General features: G+C 35.2%; 1 protein-coding gene across 3 annotated transcripts in view; it reads right to left on the bottom strand.

Annotated features, from left to right (window-relative positions):
• The window catches only part of MIPOL1 (mirror-image polydactyly 1), a 304,827-nt gene that overhangs the window by 250,817 nt on the left and 38,022 nt on the right, over nt 1–15,988 (bottom strand). For all 3 annotated transcript variants that reach the window (XM_027111099.1, XM_027111097.1, XM_027111098.1), the window contains exons 2-3: nt 1,714–1,850; nt 1,083–1,161 (exon numbers count right to left, since the gene is read on the bottom strand). In XM_027111099.1, coding sequence (XP_026966900.1) covers nt 1,083–1,101 — 19 coding nt within the window. In that variant the 5' untranslated portion in view covers nt 1,102–1,161; nt 1,714–1,850. The remainder of the gene's footprint in view (nt 1–1,082; nt 1,162–1,713; nt 1,851–15,988) is intronic.

Below are 15,988 nucleotides of genomic sequence, written 5' to 3'. Positions count from 1 at the left end.
TCTTTCAAACTGTATTTCTGTCTGACTGTTCTCTCCCTCTGCCTGTGCATATCTGTGTGCATCCTTTTCTCTGTTTCTCTCCTTGTCTCTGACTCTGTTTTCATGTCTCTGTCTCTGTTTCGAAGTACCTTTTTCTGCCTCCCTCTGCACATCTCTGCAAGTCTCTGTGGCCCTGACTCTCCAGGGAGAGTCCCCCTCTGACTCCGTTTCTTTGTGGGTGTCTCCGGGTGTGTCTTTTGGTGTGCATGTGTCTCTACATGTGTCTCTGTGCCTGTATGTGTCTTGGTCTGTTTCTCTGTGTATGTGTCTCCCTCTCCATATATGTTTGTCTCTCTCTGTATATGTGTGTATCTTCCATGTCTCTTTAACTTTGTGTCTCTTGTCTCTGTGTGTCTCTTTCTGAGTGTGTCTGCATGTACACCTGTGCCCCTCTCTCTCAGTGTGTCTCTTCCCCCTCCCCCTCTCCCTCTCCCTCTCCCTCTCCCTCCCTCTCTCTCTCTCTCTCTCTCTCTCACTCACTGTATGTCTCTGTCTCCTTCTCACCATGTTTCTCTCACTCTGGTATCTCTCCTTCTCTGTGAGTCTCAATATGTGTGTCTCTTTCTGTGTGTATCTATGCATGTGTGTCTTTCTCTGTGTGTGTGCCTCTGTATATGTGTCTGTGTCTTTCTCATTGAGTTTAATATCTCCCTCCTATGTCTGTGTCTCCTTTCTGTTTGTGTTTCTTTCTCTGAGTATACCTCTCTGTATTCATTTCTCTACCATTCATTCTCTCAATCTCCTCTATCACTTTGGGTGTGTTTCTCTCTCCCTGTGTGTCAGCTTTCCTTTTTTCTCTCAATATCTCTTGCTCTGTGCGTGTCCCTTTCTCTGTGTGTGCATGTCTCTTTCTCCATGTGTCTTTGTGTCCCTTTTGCAGAATGTGGGTCTCTTTGTGTGTGCCTCCTTCCTTGCATGTGTGCAGGCGTGTGCACTTGTGCTTGTCTGCCTCTAATATATTGGTTAGAACAAACACACTTCATTCAGTGCCTTAAACAAGCACAACACCTGGGGTTTGGTAATAATACCTTAAAAGTCCTTACCTTTTGACCAGTCGTCCATTTGTACTCCCGTTCCTGTTTGCTCTGGCAACGTCTCTGGTTTCTGCGCCAAGATTTGAAGCTAAAATAAAGCCAACTCTAGATAAATAAACTTAAAACAATATATCAGAACACACCTAAACCTTACCTTTGTTTAACAGAGAATTTACAGGATAAATGGTTTTCTAAAACATTTATAATAGGACAATTAACTGTGTATTTCAACACGTGAAATTAAATCTTTTTTCTCAGAAAAAAGTTCTTTCATTCACACCTATATTTTAGTAAATACAGTTCAGGTTAAGCTTCTAGACATTCTTGCTGCTTTGGTGAGGGAACCATTTAATTTATTTAACTTAAGTCTTTCCAACTACAATTTCAACAATTAAAAAAAATTAAAAATTTACTCTATTTGTCAAATTTCAGATTTATTGATTTGAATGCATATTTTCATATAAAACATTTCATACTTGTAAAAGTAATTTTAAATGCTATTCTAATTTTTTAAAAGATTATCATTAACTTGTGGAGTTACTGATTTTTCTCTCTTGCATTTGTTTTCATAATAAATATCATAAAAACTATGCAAGTTTTTTTTTTTGCATGCTTTTAAGGAGAATAAAATTAGATTTACCTCACAGCTAGAACTCTGTGTTCTTTAAAAAGTCCTCAAATAAAGCTGTAGTAAGCTTCTCCTTTCCAATTTTCTCTAAATATGTTGATCTGGAGTTGGCAATCTTTTTCTAAGTTCCTCATTTACTTTTGGATTAGCTGAAAATATAGGAAGTTATTAATATCAAAGAAATATGTTCCAGTCAATGAAGCCACTTCCCTCCATATTGCCCAAAAAGGTTAATAATAATTGCGGTCTTTTAATAAGAGATTCATATAGCAAGACATGTAGAAAATACAGCCTTTAATAACCTCTGGAGTATTTTAAAACATGTCTTACAGGTCTTAATGTGCTTAGTAATATACTATTTAAAACCATAATTTTATCCATCTTCAATATACAGTCACTCTTCCTCATCATTTACCCAGCTAATGAATGCCAGCAATTAGTAAAATGTAATCCCATTGCACAATCATTTTAATGCTTTTAGCACTCAGAAAAGTAAACACCAAATTAATACTGCTCAAGCCATATCAGATCCTAGTTGGAAGCAAGCAATTATAGTTCATCTCCTCAGGTGTAATTAAATGATTGGAATGATTTAGTTCCATAAATGCAAGTTAATTCATAAGCAAGCAACAAATATACTGGGAGTAATTACAAGAAACATTGACAGTCTAAGCAGGGCTAATTCTTTTATGAGACTGATATAGTAAAATGCTGCCCTCTCCTGGGCATATAAGTGAATATTTCAGAGCCAAAAACAAAACATGTCCCCCTAACCCAAAACCTAACTTTTAAAAAGACACTAAAAAGCAAACAAAAAAACCAATAAATCAATTTATCAATTTGATTTCATTCCTTATACAAAAAATTTTAATTTATGGCTTACTATGATAATTTCTACACACCCTAGTAATTAATGCTTTTTCCATTCAAGTTCTGAATATGAGTCCCAAAACATACCTGGCAATTATTATAAATCTAATGAAACTAAATCATTCATATATAGCACTGACTGCAAGTGAAACTTCTAGTACCCTCTTATACTGCAAGACCAATACCTATATTCTTTCACTGGTAAACCCTAACTGGCATGTTAGAGATAACAACTAAGCTATGCTTTTTGTAAGTACTAAAATTTGTAAGAAAAATAATCTCTGACGAATGTAAAACAAAATACTCGGTATTACTGTAATTATACAAAATGGTCTAAAACTAATTGTTTTTAAGGAACTCCAATAACAAAAATAAAAACTAGAGCACAGGTATAATATCATTACAAGCACGTTTTAAAACATAAAGGGGAGCAGGTAGTACACAAAATAAAACACACCCCAGTTTTACTTAAGCCATTCCCCACTTTTTACTTTCTTAGGCTAACATACAAAACAAATTTACTTGAACACTACTCGATGCTTATTAACTAAACTTATACAAACTTTCAGAAACGTATTTATTATACATTTGAGTTATGCTATAATCAGTAAGTCTGTATTAACACATATGTATTTGTAGCACTAAACCTATTTAGAATCATCCCTTTAACTTTCTGCAAAATTGAACATATTCTCAAATATTACCAATAGCACAACAAATGTTTAATTCTCCAATAAATACAAAAGAGACTTGCAGAGGATAATGTTTAACATACCAGTATTTTTTGGTGGGGGAGGGAACATTATTCTAAGTCATGGCCTATGCAAGCTATAAAAATAAAATAAAACAAAATATTAAACAGTCTTGCCACTAAGTTTAAAATGTACAGCACATTTGCTTTGCCCTTGATGTCACAGTCATATATTTCAATTCGTATCTTGTACACTGTAAGTTAATTGCTTTTGGAAAGTACTTATTATTCATGTAAAAATTAATGTGCCAATGTGTTTAAATCCTCTTAAATGACCATTCATGCATCTTTCTTCTTTAAGTACCAATGAAATCTGTCAAAAGACATCAATGCCATTTCTTAAAGAAAGTTCTAATAGAGATTTTTTTCTGCTAACACAAGATTTTCATATTCACCAACTTTACTTAAATTCCATTAATTTTTTAAGCTACTTTTAATAAATTCACCAAGTAAAATTTTTAGGCCCCAAAGTCTGTCATTTGTGTTCCAGCTGACGTTATGAATATTAATAACAGTGTTATCCTGATTAAATAGGCTTCATATGAAATCCCTGTGAATCCTATAGCTCAGACATCTCATTTTTCCAACTCTTTATGAATTTGGATTCAGACATTAAACTGGAAAAATCTTTAAAAACAGATTTAATGGCACATTTGCATACTGTCAAGCAAAAATTAGATGTTCTAATGATTCAATTAATTACAACTTACATATCTATATATTGTAATAGGACTAGAAGATTTTTGTAAACATCAACATATTTTACACATCTACACATTATAGGACAAAGGATTAAGACTATTAAAATACTGATTCCTTTCTTTACACTCACCTTAAATATTTGATATCAAGAACTTTTCAATCAAAAATTATATATTCACATTAAAACCAGTGGGATGATTTTTATAGTAGACATCAGATAAACTAGGCTTCTTAAAGTGCTAAATCATTGTATCACAGACAAAATATGTTAATTGCTTTATCATTATTAATGTCACCAGGTTCAAGCAGCAAAATAAAATCTAACTAAACTTCGTTTTTGTGTTAGAAAAAATAACCCATGTTAAAAAAGAAAAATAAAATCTTTACTATAACAGACAGAATATACCATATCACCATCTGTTAAACTAAAATCTTCTCCATCACAGATTCCTGACCTCATTCCTCCAAGTTGTTTTTAGTTCTCAGAAGAAGTGAAAAAAGGAGAAATTAATAGCCAGGGAAACCACATACTCCCTTCTCTCTGTAAATATACTGGAATCTGAATATATCTACCTAAATTTCCTACTTTCACCCTATCGAAAAACAGAGATTGAAAAAAATTAAACAAACATCTCTATGCTCTCAAACGGGACTTGACTCTCCTTGTTTACTCAGCAGTAAAATACTTGATGAAACAAAATTTGTTCTTTGACTAGTCTACAATTTCTAATCTGCCTAAAAAGTTATAAGTAATTCTGACATTTATCCTTCAAAATTAAACAATCCTTCTTTGACAGAAAGGCACTTAAAGAAGGAATTTCATTCCCCAAAGTAACAACACCCAGGATTTTTTAAAACTTATTTTAAATAGGAGATACCCTTCTACCTTACTCCACAAAAGCCACACATGGGCAAGGTGATCGGCTGACTTTGTTTAATGGTGTTTTTTTCATAATGCCTCCTTAGTTAATCTCAAATTTGTGTGATGTGAATCCAAAGCGTCAAACTAGGAATCATTTATAATACTGCCTCATATCCAACTATATGTAACTCCAATTATATCTAACTATAACCATGCCAAATTTTGGATTTTCTAGATTGAGAAATGTTGATAATTTCTGCAATGGAATGGTTTCATTAAATGGCCAAAGGAGAGCACTGTATTTCTGAGAGCCAGATATTTTAACATATAACTCAACATATACATATTTTCTACTGCTGGATTTTCATCTTATGAGACAAAAGTCTTTCAAATAGCCACAGTTCTTGGCACATTCTCTCACAAAAAGAATTCCTTTCACATCACAGCCCACTCCCTACCAAGCTCCAGACAACCCAAGTTCCCCACAGCCTAGAAAAGCAAGAAAAGGTTTAGGGAGAAAGGATAAAAGTTGCCCCATGCAATAGCTATCAAAATTTTAAATACATATACTATTTGACCCCTCCACTACTAAAAGTCTTTTTAAAATATGTAGAACATAGTTGTATGTACAAAGATACACACTGAAGCAGTATTTATTTGTATGAGAAAATACTCATGCTTTAGTCATACTGAACTTCTTTCTGTTCTTGAACTCACCAAGCTTATTCTTGCCTCAGAACCTTTATACTTACTATTCCCTCTGCTTAGAATTCTTTTCTCTAGATCTCTAAACCATTTTTTCTTATCATTTAGGCCTTGCTCAAATTCACCTCTTCAAAAAGGTATTGCCTGGCCATCCTATCTAAAGTAGAAACTCCTCTCTCACTCTCATTACATTACCTGTGCTACTACCTTCATGAAACCCATTCGTTTAGGTTTTATTTCATTGTTTTTGGTATGTATCAGCCAACTATGCATAAGGAAATTACATTCAGACACAGCCCTTGCTTTTCTCTTTCATCTGTGTCCTTAGAAGGGTGTTTGGCATACAGTAAGTACTCAGTATGTATTTGATGGGCATACAGGTGGATAGACAGATGTGGAAGATTCTCTCAACAAGTATTTGTTAAGCACCTATATATTATGTGTCAGTCAACTGTTCTAGGAGTTAAATATAAAATAAATAGGTAAGACAAATAAATTTCCTACCCAAAATAAATCTTTAGCTAAAACAATACACATACAGAACATGGATAAATTAAAGACAGAAAAAAATGTAAAATTACACTTACATATGTAAATATACATGCTTGAATAGGATATACATAGGAAACTATTACCAGTGGTTACTCTGAATAAAGGGCCTAAAAGAGTTGAGGCAGGGAAACTGAGAGACTGAGGGAAAGAAATATTTCTGTTTCATTTTGTATCTATCTATCTGTATAATTTTATTTTTTTACGAAGTACATGTATTATTTTTAACTTAATGATCAAACATTTATTAATAACCTTGGAATTTAACAAGAAACTTTGAAGGAAGCCACATTACATCTAAGAGATTCAAAATGAATAGAAAGAAAGTAATCTTTATGACTCCCTTGAAACTTTGAAAAAATAATTATTGCCTAATTAACTTTTATAATTATACTTTGTTATGGCTGTTTGCTTGCTTGCTTGGTTTCTGAAGAGTGAAAAGTTCTAATTTAACTAATATATGGCAGAAATTTTTTAGAACAGAAAAGTTTAAAATGAATGAGTTTCCTGAGAATTAAGCATACATTTCTTAAAACAATCACACTGCTTTGTTCAATTAGGGACTATTATAATAGTCTTAGTGTTCGGGATTCTGACGTTTAAAAGTTTATAATAGAAATTACTATCAAAAAAGACGAACTACTTCCCATCATTTAAAATTATGGAAGGGCATCAGATTAAGAGGAAATAAATATTTAGTGTTTAAGATATACGGCTTTCAGATTTTCAAAACCTGGAACACTGCATATACCAGATGGAACACTGCAATAGCTTTCAGCGCCAGTTACAAATGACACTTTGAGAATGAATCTGGTATTGCATGGCCTACTGATAAAATTTTAGAAAGCAAAACTTTAAAACTAGCGTTATTTTCAGAGGGTTAATGGGATACAGGATTTTCTAAAATATCCTGAAACGTTTTGCCCTAGGCCAAACTAAACTAAATCACTTAATCTAGCACAGAACAGAATATAAAAACAAAGTCATCTTATAGAATAGTTTCTCTAGGGAACAAACAGCCTGTTTTCTTAAGATTCATGTGATTGCCAAGTTCTGATGCAAGGACACACTCCTTCACACAAAGGCTTACATTTCCACACAACCAACTGAAGTTCTTGGCAAATCAACGGTAAAAAAGTATTAAGAGTAACTTAAATCGATCTGTAATGACAACTGGTATGAGAAGCCACTTGAAATCAAATAAAAGAACAGTTGTCAGAAAACGTCTTTCTAAAATAATCATATAAGTTCTTAAATAATTCATCATATTTCATAATGCTTACTAACAGACTTTATCAAAAAAATGTTTAATAATTCTCTATAGTTTATATAGTTAAATAATAAGTAGTAACAGGGACATTAACAAATAACATCAACATACTCCAATAACAAGTTATACTTTTGCATTTTGAATACTTTTTTTAGTATTAATTCTTTTCTTTTTTTACTGAAGTATAGTTGATTTACAATGTTGTGTTAGTTTGCATTTTGAATACTTAATAGCAGTTCATACATTGTATAATAAATATAATGTTTATCTATGCAATTGGCTAAAATTACAGTACCTAATCATTCCCAATGGACAGTGTGCTGTATGCAAACTATGTGTTTCACTTTTTAAATTGTACTGTTAAAGGCAACTTCTAGGTTGCAAAATACAATTACTAGAAACAAAATCTTTAAAGAAAGTACAACAAATGTTATGCTTGCAGCTCTAATTTCTTGTTCAATATCAAGAAAGTCACAGCCATCAGCTTCATTTATCTGACGACCTACTAAAGCTCATGTAACTTCTTAAGTCATTCATTTTTTTTTTTTTTTTTTTCACTGTTGTGGCCTCTCCTGTTGCGGAGCACAGGCTCCGAAGGCACAGGCTCAGCGGCCATGGCTCACAGGCCTAGCCGCTCCGCGGCATGTGGGATCTTCCCGGACTGGGGCACAAACCCGCGTCCCCTGCATCATCAGGCGGGCTCTCAACCACTGCGCCACCAGGGAAGCCCAGGAAAGTTATTTTTAAAAAGTCTCAAGATGGCAAATCAACTGAGTTAAAAATATTACTTACAAAATTAATAGTAATACAACTGTACAGTGTTCCAAAGTACTAAATTAAGCAATGTGTGCTGTTAATTTTTAAAGACATTTTCCAAAAGACAATGCTCTTTCATTTTAAAAAATAAGAATTTTATTTAAGAAATTCCATCTCTACGATGTGTTGATTTATACTATATTCATGATTATTGCAAAATGGCTGTATGAATAACCTGACATTTTACACTACTAACTGTATAAGAAAACCTTTTATAAACTGTGTAGAAACTAAAGAGAAACCAAAAACTGAAACTTATCTAGTCATAAATATTAAAACTATTATAAAAGAGCAGTCAAACATTATAAGGCTTCTGGTGGAAGTAACACTAACTAATAATAACTAATAAAACATATTATCCTGGGGTAGGAGTTGTGGGTAGAGATTGGGGGAGGGAGGAGAGCAGGATTCACAGGGCAGGCAGAATATGGCGTGTAAATGAAACAAGATTAACTATCATGAACTATGAAGGATAACTGTTGAAGCTGGGTTATGAGTATGTAGGGGTTCATTATTCTGTTTCTCCACTCTTCTATGTTTGCAATTTTCCATAATAAATAGTTTAAAATACATATTATAAAAGAGTACATACACTATCATTTACTTTCACAGAACTAGCAATGAGTATTCCATTTTATAATAGAATGTTATCAAAATCTCATCAGTCTCATGTCTGATACATATATACGCACAACATATCACGCAACAAATATTGCACATCTTCCACGAATATATACACACACATCTCACACGGATTCTATATTGCATGTCATTTAGAGAAAAGCCTAAAAATTTCATCTTACTATGTAGGAACTGAAAAGAGAATATTATCCGCTGAGGGATATGTACTTTATTTATTAAAATGCTTTGGAATTACTCCCTGACCTTAAATTTAACAATTTCCTGAAAGTAAGACCTTATGTTACCAATGACCTAGTGCATATGGGAAACTGAATAGGTATACTCTATCACCTTTAGCAAACATTCTCTTCACCAAGCCACTTAGAGGCCATCTGCTGAACCCTGAAGCAACATCCTAGTTAGTTACTGCTAGATTTGCAATATAAGTAACCAAACTTATCATTTGTTGGAGCCATAACTATATGAATCTGAAATATTCCCTAATTTCATCTTAAAAGATATGTATTTCCATTGCTAGAGATGTTTTTCATCTGTAGAACAGTCATAGTTCTTTGTATATGCACAATAATTACCTCTTAGTTAACAAAGATGGTGATTTAGAAGAATCATAAGCAGAAATAGTGACAATGACTATACTACCATGTCTCAAAATTTCAACACCTTTCACCATTTAATAGGTAAGTCTATACTTGCTTGGACCAACAAATTTAGGTAAATTTTATACTTCTTCACAACGTTTAAAAATTATTTTAATAAATAACTCTTCATATCAGTGAAAGAAATAAGTATGTCTGTAATCTTTCACTAAGGTGAAATGATAGTTTGTCATAGGTCAGGTCCCACATTCATTTTCATTTTTATCTCTTCATTTTGAGGAACTGCAAATTCAAATCCCATTCCAGTTGAAATAATTAAGCATTTGCTGAAATGCCTCCTGAGAACTACCACTGCAAACTTTGAAATACTGACTAAAATATTTTAAAATATATTTTTAAAAACATAGATAAGCTCAAAAGGAAGAACAAGAAATATCCACATGTCAAAATCAAACCATAACAGAGAGTAGGACTTGAAGCCAAGTGGTCCACGAGAAGATTGAGACCAAATAGGCTTAAAGGTTAGGGTTCAACTATGCAGACTTTCCCCTTTTTCCAACCACCTGCTCAATATCTGAGCCAGACACAAGGCACCCACCAAATTAGGTGGAAAAGTTAACTACCTAAGATCAAAAACAAGAGCCTTTGCCATGGTGGGGCAAGGAATCCAAACTTGTACTTAAGCCAATCAATTAATGTAAAACTGGTTAGCAACCTGAGATCATATAGTACAGCCAGAAATTTAAAAGGGGGAGGGAGGAAAAAAAAAGAAAGGGAGAAGTAGGTCATGAGCTAGATTCGTTTATAAGATAATTTCTTTTGAAAATAAACTCATAGCCACAAAAAACTATAACATATATGAAAGAATTTAACATAAGGAAAAGTAGTACAGGCATACAAAAGAGAGAGGTGGAGACTCATACTTGAACAACTAGAGAAAACTAGGCAACCTGAAATCAGTCTTCAAAATAGGTATAATTTTTAAATTGCCAGATTGATAAATCAACACAACCCATAAATAAGAGCAGTTTTTACAGAAGCATAGATTGATATAAAAATGAACCAAGTAGAAATCGTTTAGAAATAAGAAATGTTAATTGAGGTTGAAACTCTATAGATGAAGTAAAATCTAGAAAACAGTAGAGCACAGAATTAATGATTTGGAGGCAGAAGGGAAGAAATTCCTCAGAATGCTGCACAGAATAATAGAGTTTAAAAATATGAAAAAGTAGGGGCTTCCCTGGTGGCGCAGTGGTTGAGAGTCCGCCTGCCGATGCAGGGGACGCGGGTTCATGCCCTGGTCCAGGAGGATCCCACATGCCTTGGAGTGGCTAGGCCCGTGAGCCATGGCCGCTGAATCTGCGCGTCCGGAGCCTGTGCTCCGCAACGGGAGAAGCCACAACAGTGAGAGGCCCGCGTACCGCAAAAAAAAAGAAAAAAAGAAAAAGTAGTTAAGCAACATGGAAGATAAAATAAGATCCTCCAACATATGCCTAATAAGGGTTAGAGAAGGGGAGAACCATAAAAATAAAGGAAAAGCAAAATAATTATATGTACCCTAATTAGGACAGAAAATGTATCCCTGGAAAAGAGCAACTGAATCAGAGTAATACAGTATTAACATCACATAATTCCCATGGAGATGCAGTCCCAGCAACACATTCTGGCAATGATCTTTCATTTTCTTCAAATTTCCTGAAACTACTGCACATCTACATTGTTTTGTTAGCTACAAACCACAGTGATGCATATAATACCCTTCATAATACCAAGAGATGTTTGAAAATGCTAAACCTGTTGATCTTTATCCCCTGTTTCCTCAACCTTTCCATCAAGGCACAAGCAGTCACCAATATAACTGCATGTTAATATCCAGTGTGATACTATTTCCTCATTTTTTATAGTCCAGCACTATCACTTGCACATCTCTTGTCACCAAGTTGGTCAAAACTGTTTGCCAAAGATCAAAATAAATGGCAGAATGCAAAGCCATACTTAAAGGCTGAGAGCATATAGTACAGTCTGCAGTCTTAGTTCTCACAAGCTAAGATCATATTACAGCTCTTGGAGCATAGGAAAAATATGTATCAGCAATGTTCTACAAAGTTTTTCTTTATATACACAGAAATTAAAATAGGACTCAAAAAAAAAAAATCACCTGGACCCACATCTACATTCTTTCTCAGGAAGCTAGTAGAGAATGTGCGCCACCAAAACGTGGGAGTAAAGTATGAAAGAGGTGAAAAGAACACCCAAGGTCATGGTGAGAAAAATCACAGGATAATAGCTATACACCAGACATACAGAAAAACCATTCAAAGCTGACAGCATTAAGAAAACTCCAGGAGCAATTTGTTCAAGAAATAGGAGTTTGAGAAGAGTTTCAAATAAATGATAAGAGAGTCTGGGGTTGAATCAATAATAAACACACAGAAAACCAAGCAACAAGTAAATAAAATAGCAAAAAACTATGCAGGGGAGGGGGAAGGGAAAATAATCAAAATATACTACATGTATTAGTTGTGAATAGCATCTACATGACCATAATAATGTAAATGCTATATATTTTTTCTATACAAAATTATAATATAACTGTATTATAACAGAAAGTGAACATGTGTACTGGGGCAGAGGTATCGAAGAGACCTATATCCTTGTCTTAGTTACCAGGATCAGCTCTCCCAACTTTCACTCTTCCTTTCTATTTGGAAGAGGTTAACAGCTAAAAATTATACTTCCCAGTCTCTTTGTAGCTCATGGTCTGAACATAAAAAAAAAAGGTTCTACCAAGCAGATGTTCTCTAGCAAGATATGGAAGCAGAAAGTAAAGCAAAGGTCATCTGTTGGCTTTCAGCATGTAAGGTCAGGCAGCTGTGATTGTTTCTGGTGGCAGAGACTCTGCAGTCTAATGTGGAGCATGAGCCTCCTAGATAAGACAGCCACCTGTGGTGTCAGCGACAGCAACAGCTATCTGGCTTCTAGATTGCAACAATATCACAACCCTGAACGATGGTCTAGAGATAGTCCCTGACTTCTGTTCCAGCACTTGGAATAATTTTGTAAGCTGTTAATTCCCTATATAAAGGACCTTTTGCTCGAAATACCTAGAGTTGTTGTTTTGGTTTTTTTTTTTTTTTGCTTTTTTTTGTTTTTTGTTTCTTCTGTCCTATAATGCAGCGGTCCCTAACCTTTTTGGCACCAGGGACTGGTTTCGTGAAAGATGAGTTTTCCATGGACTGGGGGACGTATATGGTTCAGGCAGTAATGCGAGTGATGGGGAGTGACAGATGAAGCTTCGCTCACTCGCTTGCCTGCCGCTCACCTCCTGCTGTGGGGTCCAGTTCCTAACAGGCCAAGGACTGGTACCAGTCTGGGGCTTGGGGGTTGGGGACCCCTGCTATAATGTGACTGATATCCTCCCCATCTTCGAAAGCTAAGTCCATTAATTACTAGGGTAATTAACCCAATAAAACTATAGGGTAAGGAGGATCAAGAAGCTGGCATATAAGCATGCTATACAGAAATATTTCAGGAGATCTGATTCAAGATGGTGACATAGGAAAATCCTGAACTCACTTCCTCCCATGGCCACAACAAAGCTACAAATACATGCGGAATAACTCTCCCTGAAAGGCAACTGAGAACTGGATGAACAGAGTCTCCATGACAAAGGGTAAAAGGACAATCTCGAGGCAGGTAGGAGAGGCAGAGATGGTCTCCCCAAGCAAAAAAACACACCCCAGCTTCAGCAATCCACAGACAGGGAAGACTACAAAGGCATGGTTATGTCCCCTGGGAGGGGAGGATTCAAGCTCCACATCAGGCACCCCAACCCCTAGATCCTGCACAAGAGAGAGAAGCCCCCACAGCTGGCTTTGAAAACCAATGCAGAATATGCCCAGGAAAACTACAGAACTGCAGGAAATGGAAAACCTGCTCTAAAGGGCTTGAGCACAGACTCATACCACCCAAAAACCAACATGAAAACACCTGGTCGAAAAGCACATGGAATGAAGATAAAGGGATTCCACGCACTAATCTTGTAACGTCTGCTGGTGAGGCAGGAACAGTTGGGACACTCCCTGGCGTCTGAGATACTGGCGAGAATCACTTTTGTGATCTCAGGGGCTGGGGCTGGGCCTGGGGGGTGCCATTTTGAAATTCTCCCTCTAGCTTGTTAGCACCAGAGAGCACACCCTGTTGAGAGCCTTGCCCACCCCTGTCTCTGCTGGGTCTCACAGCCAGAAGGGTGACAACTGCACCCATCAGCTCACTGCAGCAGCCACCATGAGGCCCTGAAGCCAGCTCCAACCACCAACACTCCATACCAGCAGTCACAGCCCCAACATAAAAGAATACAGAAATACAAAGAACCGTAAGAGACTACTGTGAATAATTATACACCAATAAATTGGACAACTTAGAAGAAATGGATAAATTCTTAGAAACATATAATCTTCCAAGACTGAATCATGAAGAATCAGAAAATCTGAATAGACCAATTACTGGTAAGGAGATTGAAACCATAATCCAAAATCTCCCAAAAAACAAAAGCCCAAAACCAGATGGCTTCACTGGCAAATTCTACAAAACATTCAAAGAAGATTTAATACTTAACCTTTTCAAGCTCTTCCATCTGAAGAGGGAAATCTTCCAAACACATTTTATGAAACCAGCATTACCCTGATACCAAAACCAGACAAGGACACCACAAAAAGAAAAAAATAAGTGGCTAACATCCTTGATGATCATCAGTGCAAAAATTCTCAACAAAATGCTACCAAACTGAATCCAACGATACATTAAAATGATCATCCACTACAATCAAGTGGGATTTATTCCAGGGAATCAAGGATGATTCAACATCTGCAAATCAATCTACATGATACATCACATTTTAAAAAATGAAAAATAAAAATCATGATTATCTCAATGGATGCAGAAAATGTATTTGACAAAATTCAACATCCATTTATGATAAAAATTCCCAACAAAGTGTGTATAGAGGGAACATACCTCAACATAATAAAGGCTATATATGACAAACCCACAGCTGAATGGTTAAAAACTGAAAGCTTTTCCTCTAAGACCAGGCACAAGATAAGGATGCTCACTCTCACCACTTTCATTCAACGGAGTATTGAACATACCTATCCACAGCAAACAGGCAAGAAAAAGAAATAAAACGCATCCAAATCAGAAAGAAAGAAGTAAAACTGTCACTATTTGCAGATGACATGATACTATATAGAGAAATTCATAAAGATTGCACCAAAAAAAACCCCCAAAATGGTTAGAACTACTAAATGAATACAGTAAAGTTGCAGGATACAAAATCAATATACAGAAATCTGTGGAATTTCTATACACTAATAATAAACTATCAGAGAAGGCAAATTAAAAAAATCTCATTTGCAACTGCATCAAAAAGCCTAAAATACCTAGAAATAAATTTAACCAAGGAGATGAAAACCTGTACACTAAAAACTATAAGATATTGATGAAAGAAATTGAAGAAGACACAAAAAATGGAAAGATATTCTGTACTGATGGACTGGAAGAATTAATATTGTTTAAATGTCCGTACTTCCCAAAGCAATCTACAGATTCAATGCAATCCCTATCAAAATTCCAATGACATATTTAACAGAACTTGAACATATAATTCTAAAATTTGTATGGAACCACAAAAGATCCTGAATAGCCAAAACAATCTTGAGGAAGAAGAACAAAACCGTAGGTATCACATTCTCTGACTTCAAACTACAGTTAATCCTTGAACAACTCAGGGGTTAGGAGTACTGACCCCCCATGCAGCTAAAACTAACATATAACTTACAGTCGGTCCTCCATATCCAAGGGTCTGCATCTTCAGATTCAACCAACTGTGGATACTGTAGTACATTTTTATTGAAAAAACTGTGTATAATGGACACACTCAGTTCAAACCCGTGTTGTCCAAGGATCATCTGTATACTACAAAGTAATCAACAGTATGGTTTGGGTGAAAAAACAGTACACAGATGAATGGAAAGCAACAGAGAGCCCAGAAATAAAGCCATACATACATGGAAAATTAATCTACAACAAAGGAGCAAAGAACATACAGTGGAGAAAGGACAGTCTCCTAAATCAGTAGTTTGGGGAAACTGGACAGCCACATGTAAAAGAGTGAGACTAGAGCACTACCTTACACCATATACAAATATTAACTCAAAAGGAATTAGACTTGAATGTAATACCTGAAATCATAAAATTCCTAATAGAAAACATAGGCAGTAATCTTACTGACATTGGCCTGAGGCAATGTTTTTGTGGATCTAACCCCAAAGGCAAAGGGAAACAAAAGCAAAAATAAATAAATGGGACTACATCAAACTAAAAAGCTTCTACACAGCAAAGAAAACCATAATCAAAATGAGAAGGCAACCTACTGAATGGAAGAAGATATTTGTAAATTATATATCCAGTAAAGGGTTAGTATCCAAAATATATAAAAACAACAACAACAAAACAAACAACCT

Source organism: Aethalodelphis obliquidens, unplaced genomic scaffold, assembly GCF_003676395.1.
Source record: "Aethalodelphis obliquidens isolate GAN/ISIS:26980383/991018 unplaced genomic scaffold, ASM367639v1 scaffold10, whole genome shotgun sequence".
NCBI classification, from domain to species: Eukaryota; Metazoa; Chordata; class Mammalia; order Artiodactyla; family Delphinidae; genus Aethalodelphis; species Aethalodelphis obliquidens.
Note: the sequence above shows the minus strand (reverse complement) of the source record. Positions and strands in the feature narration are given on the sequence as shown.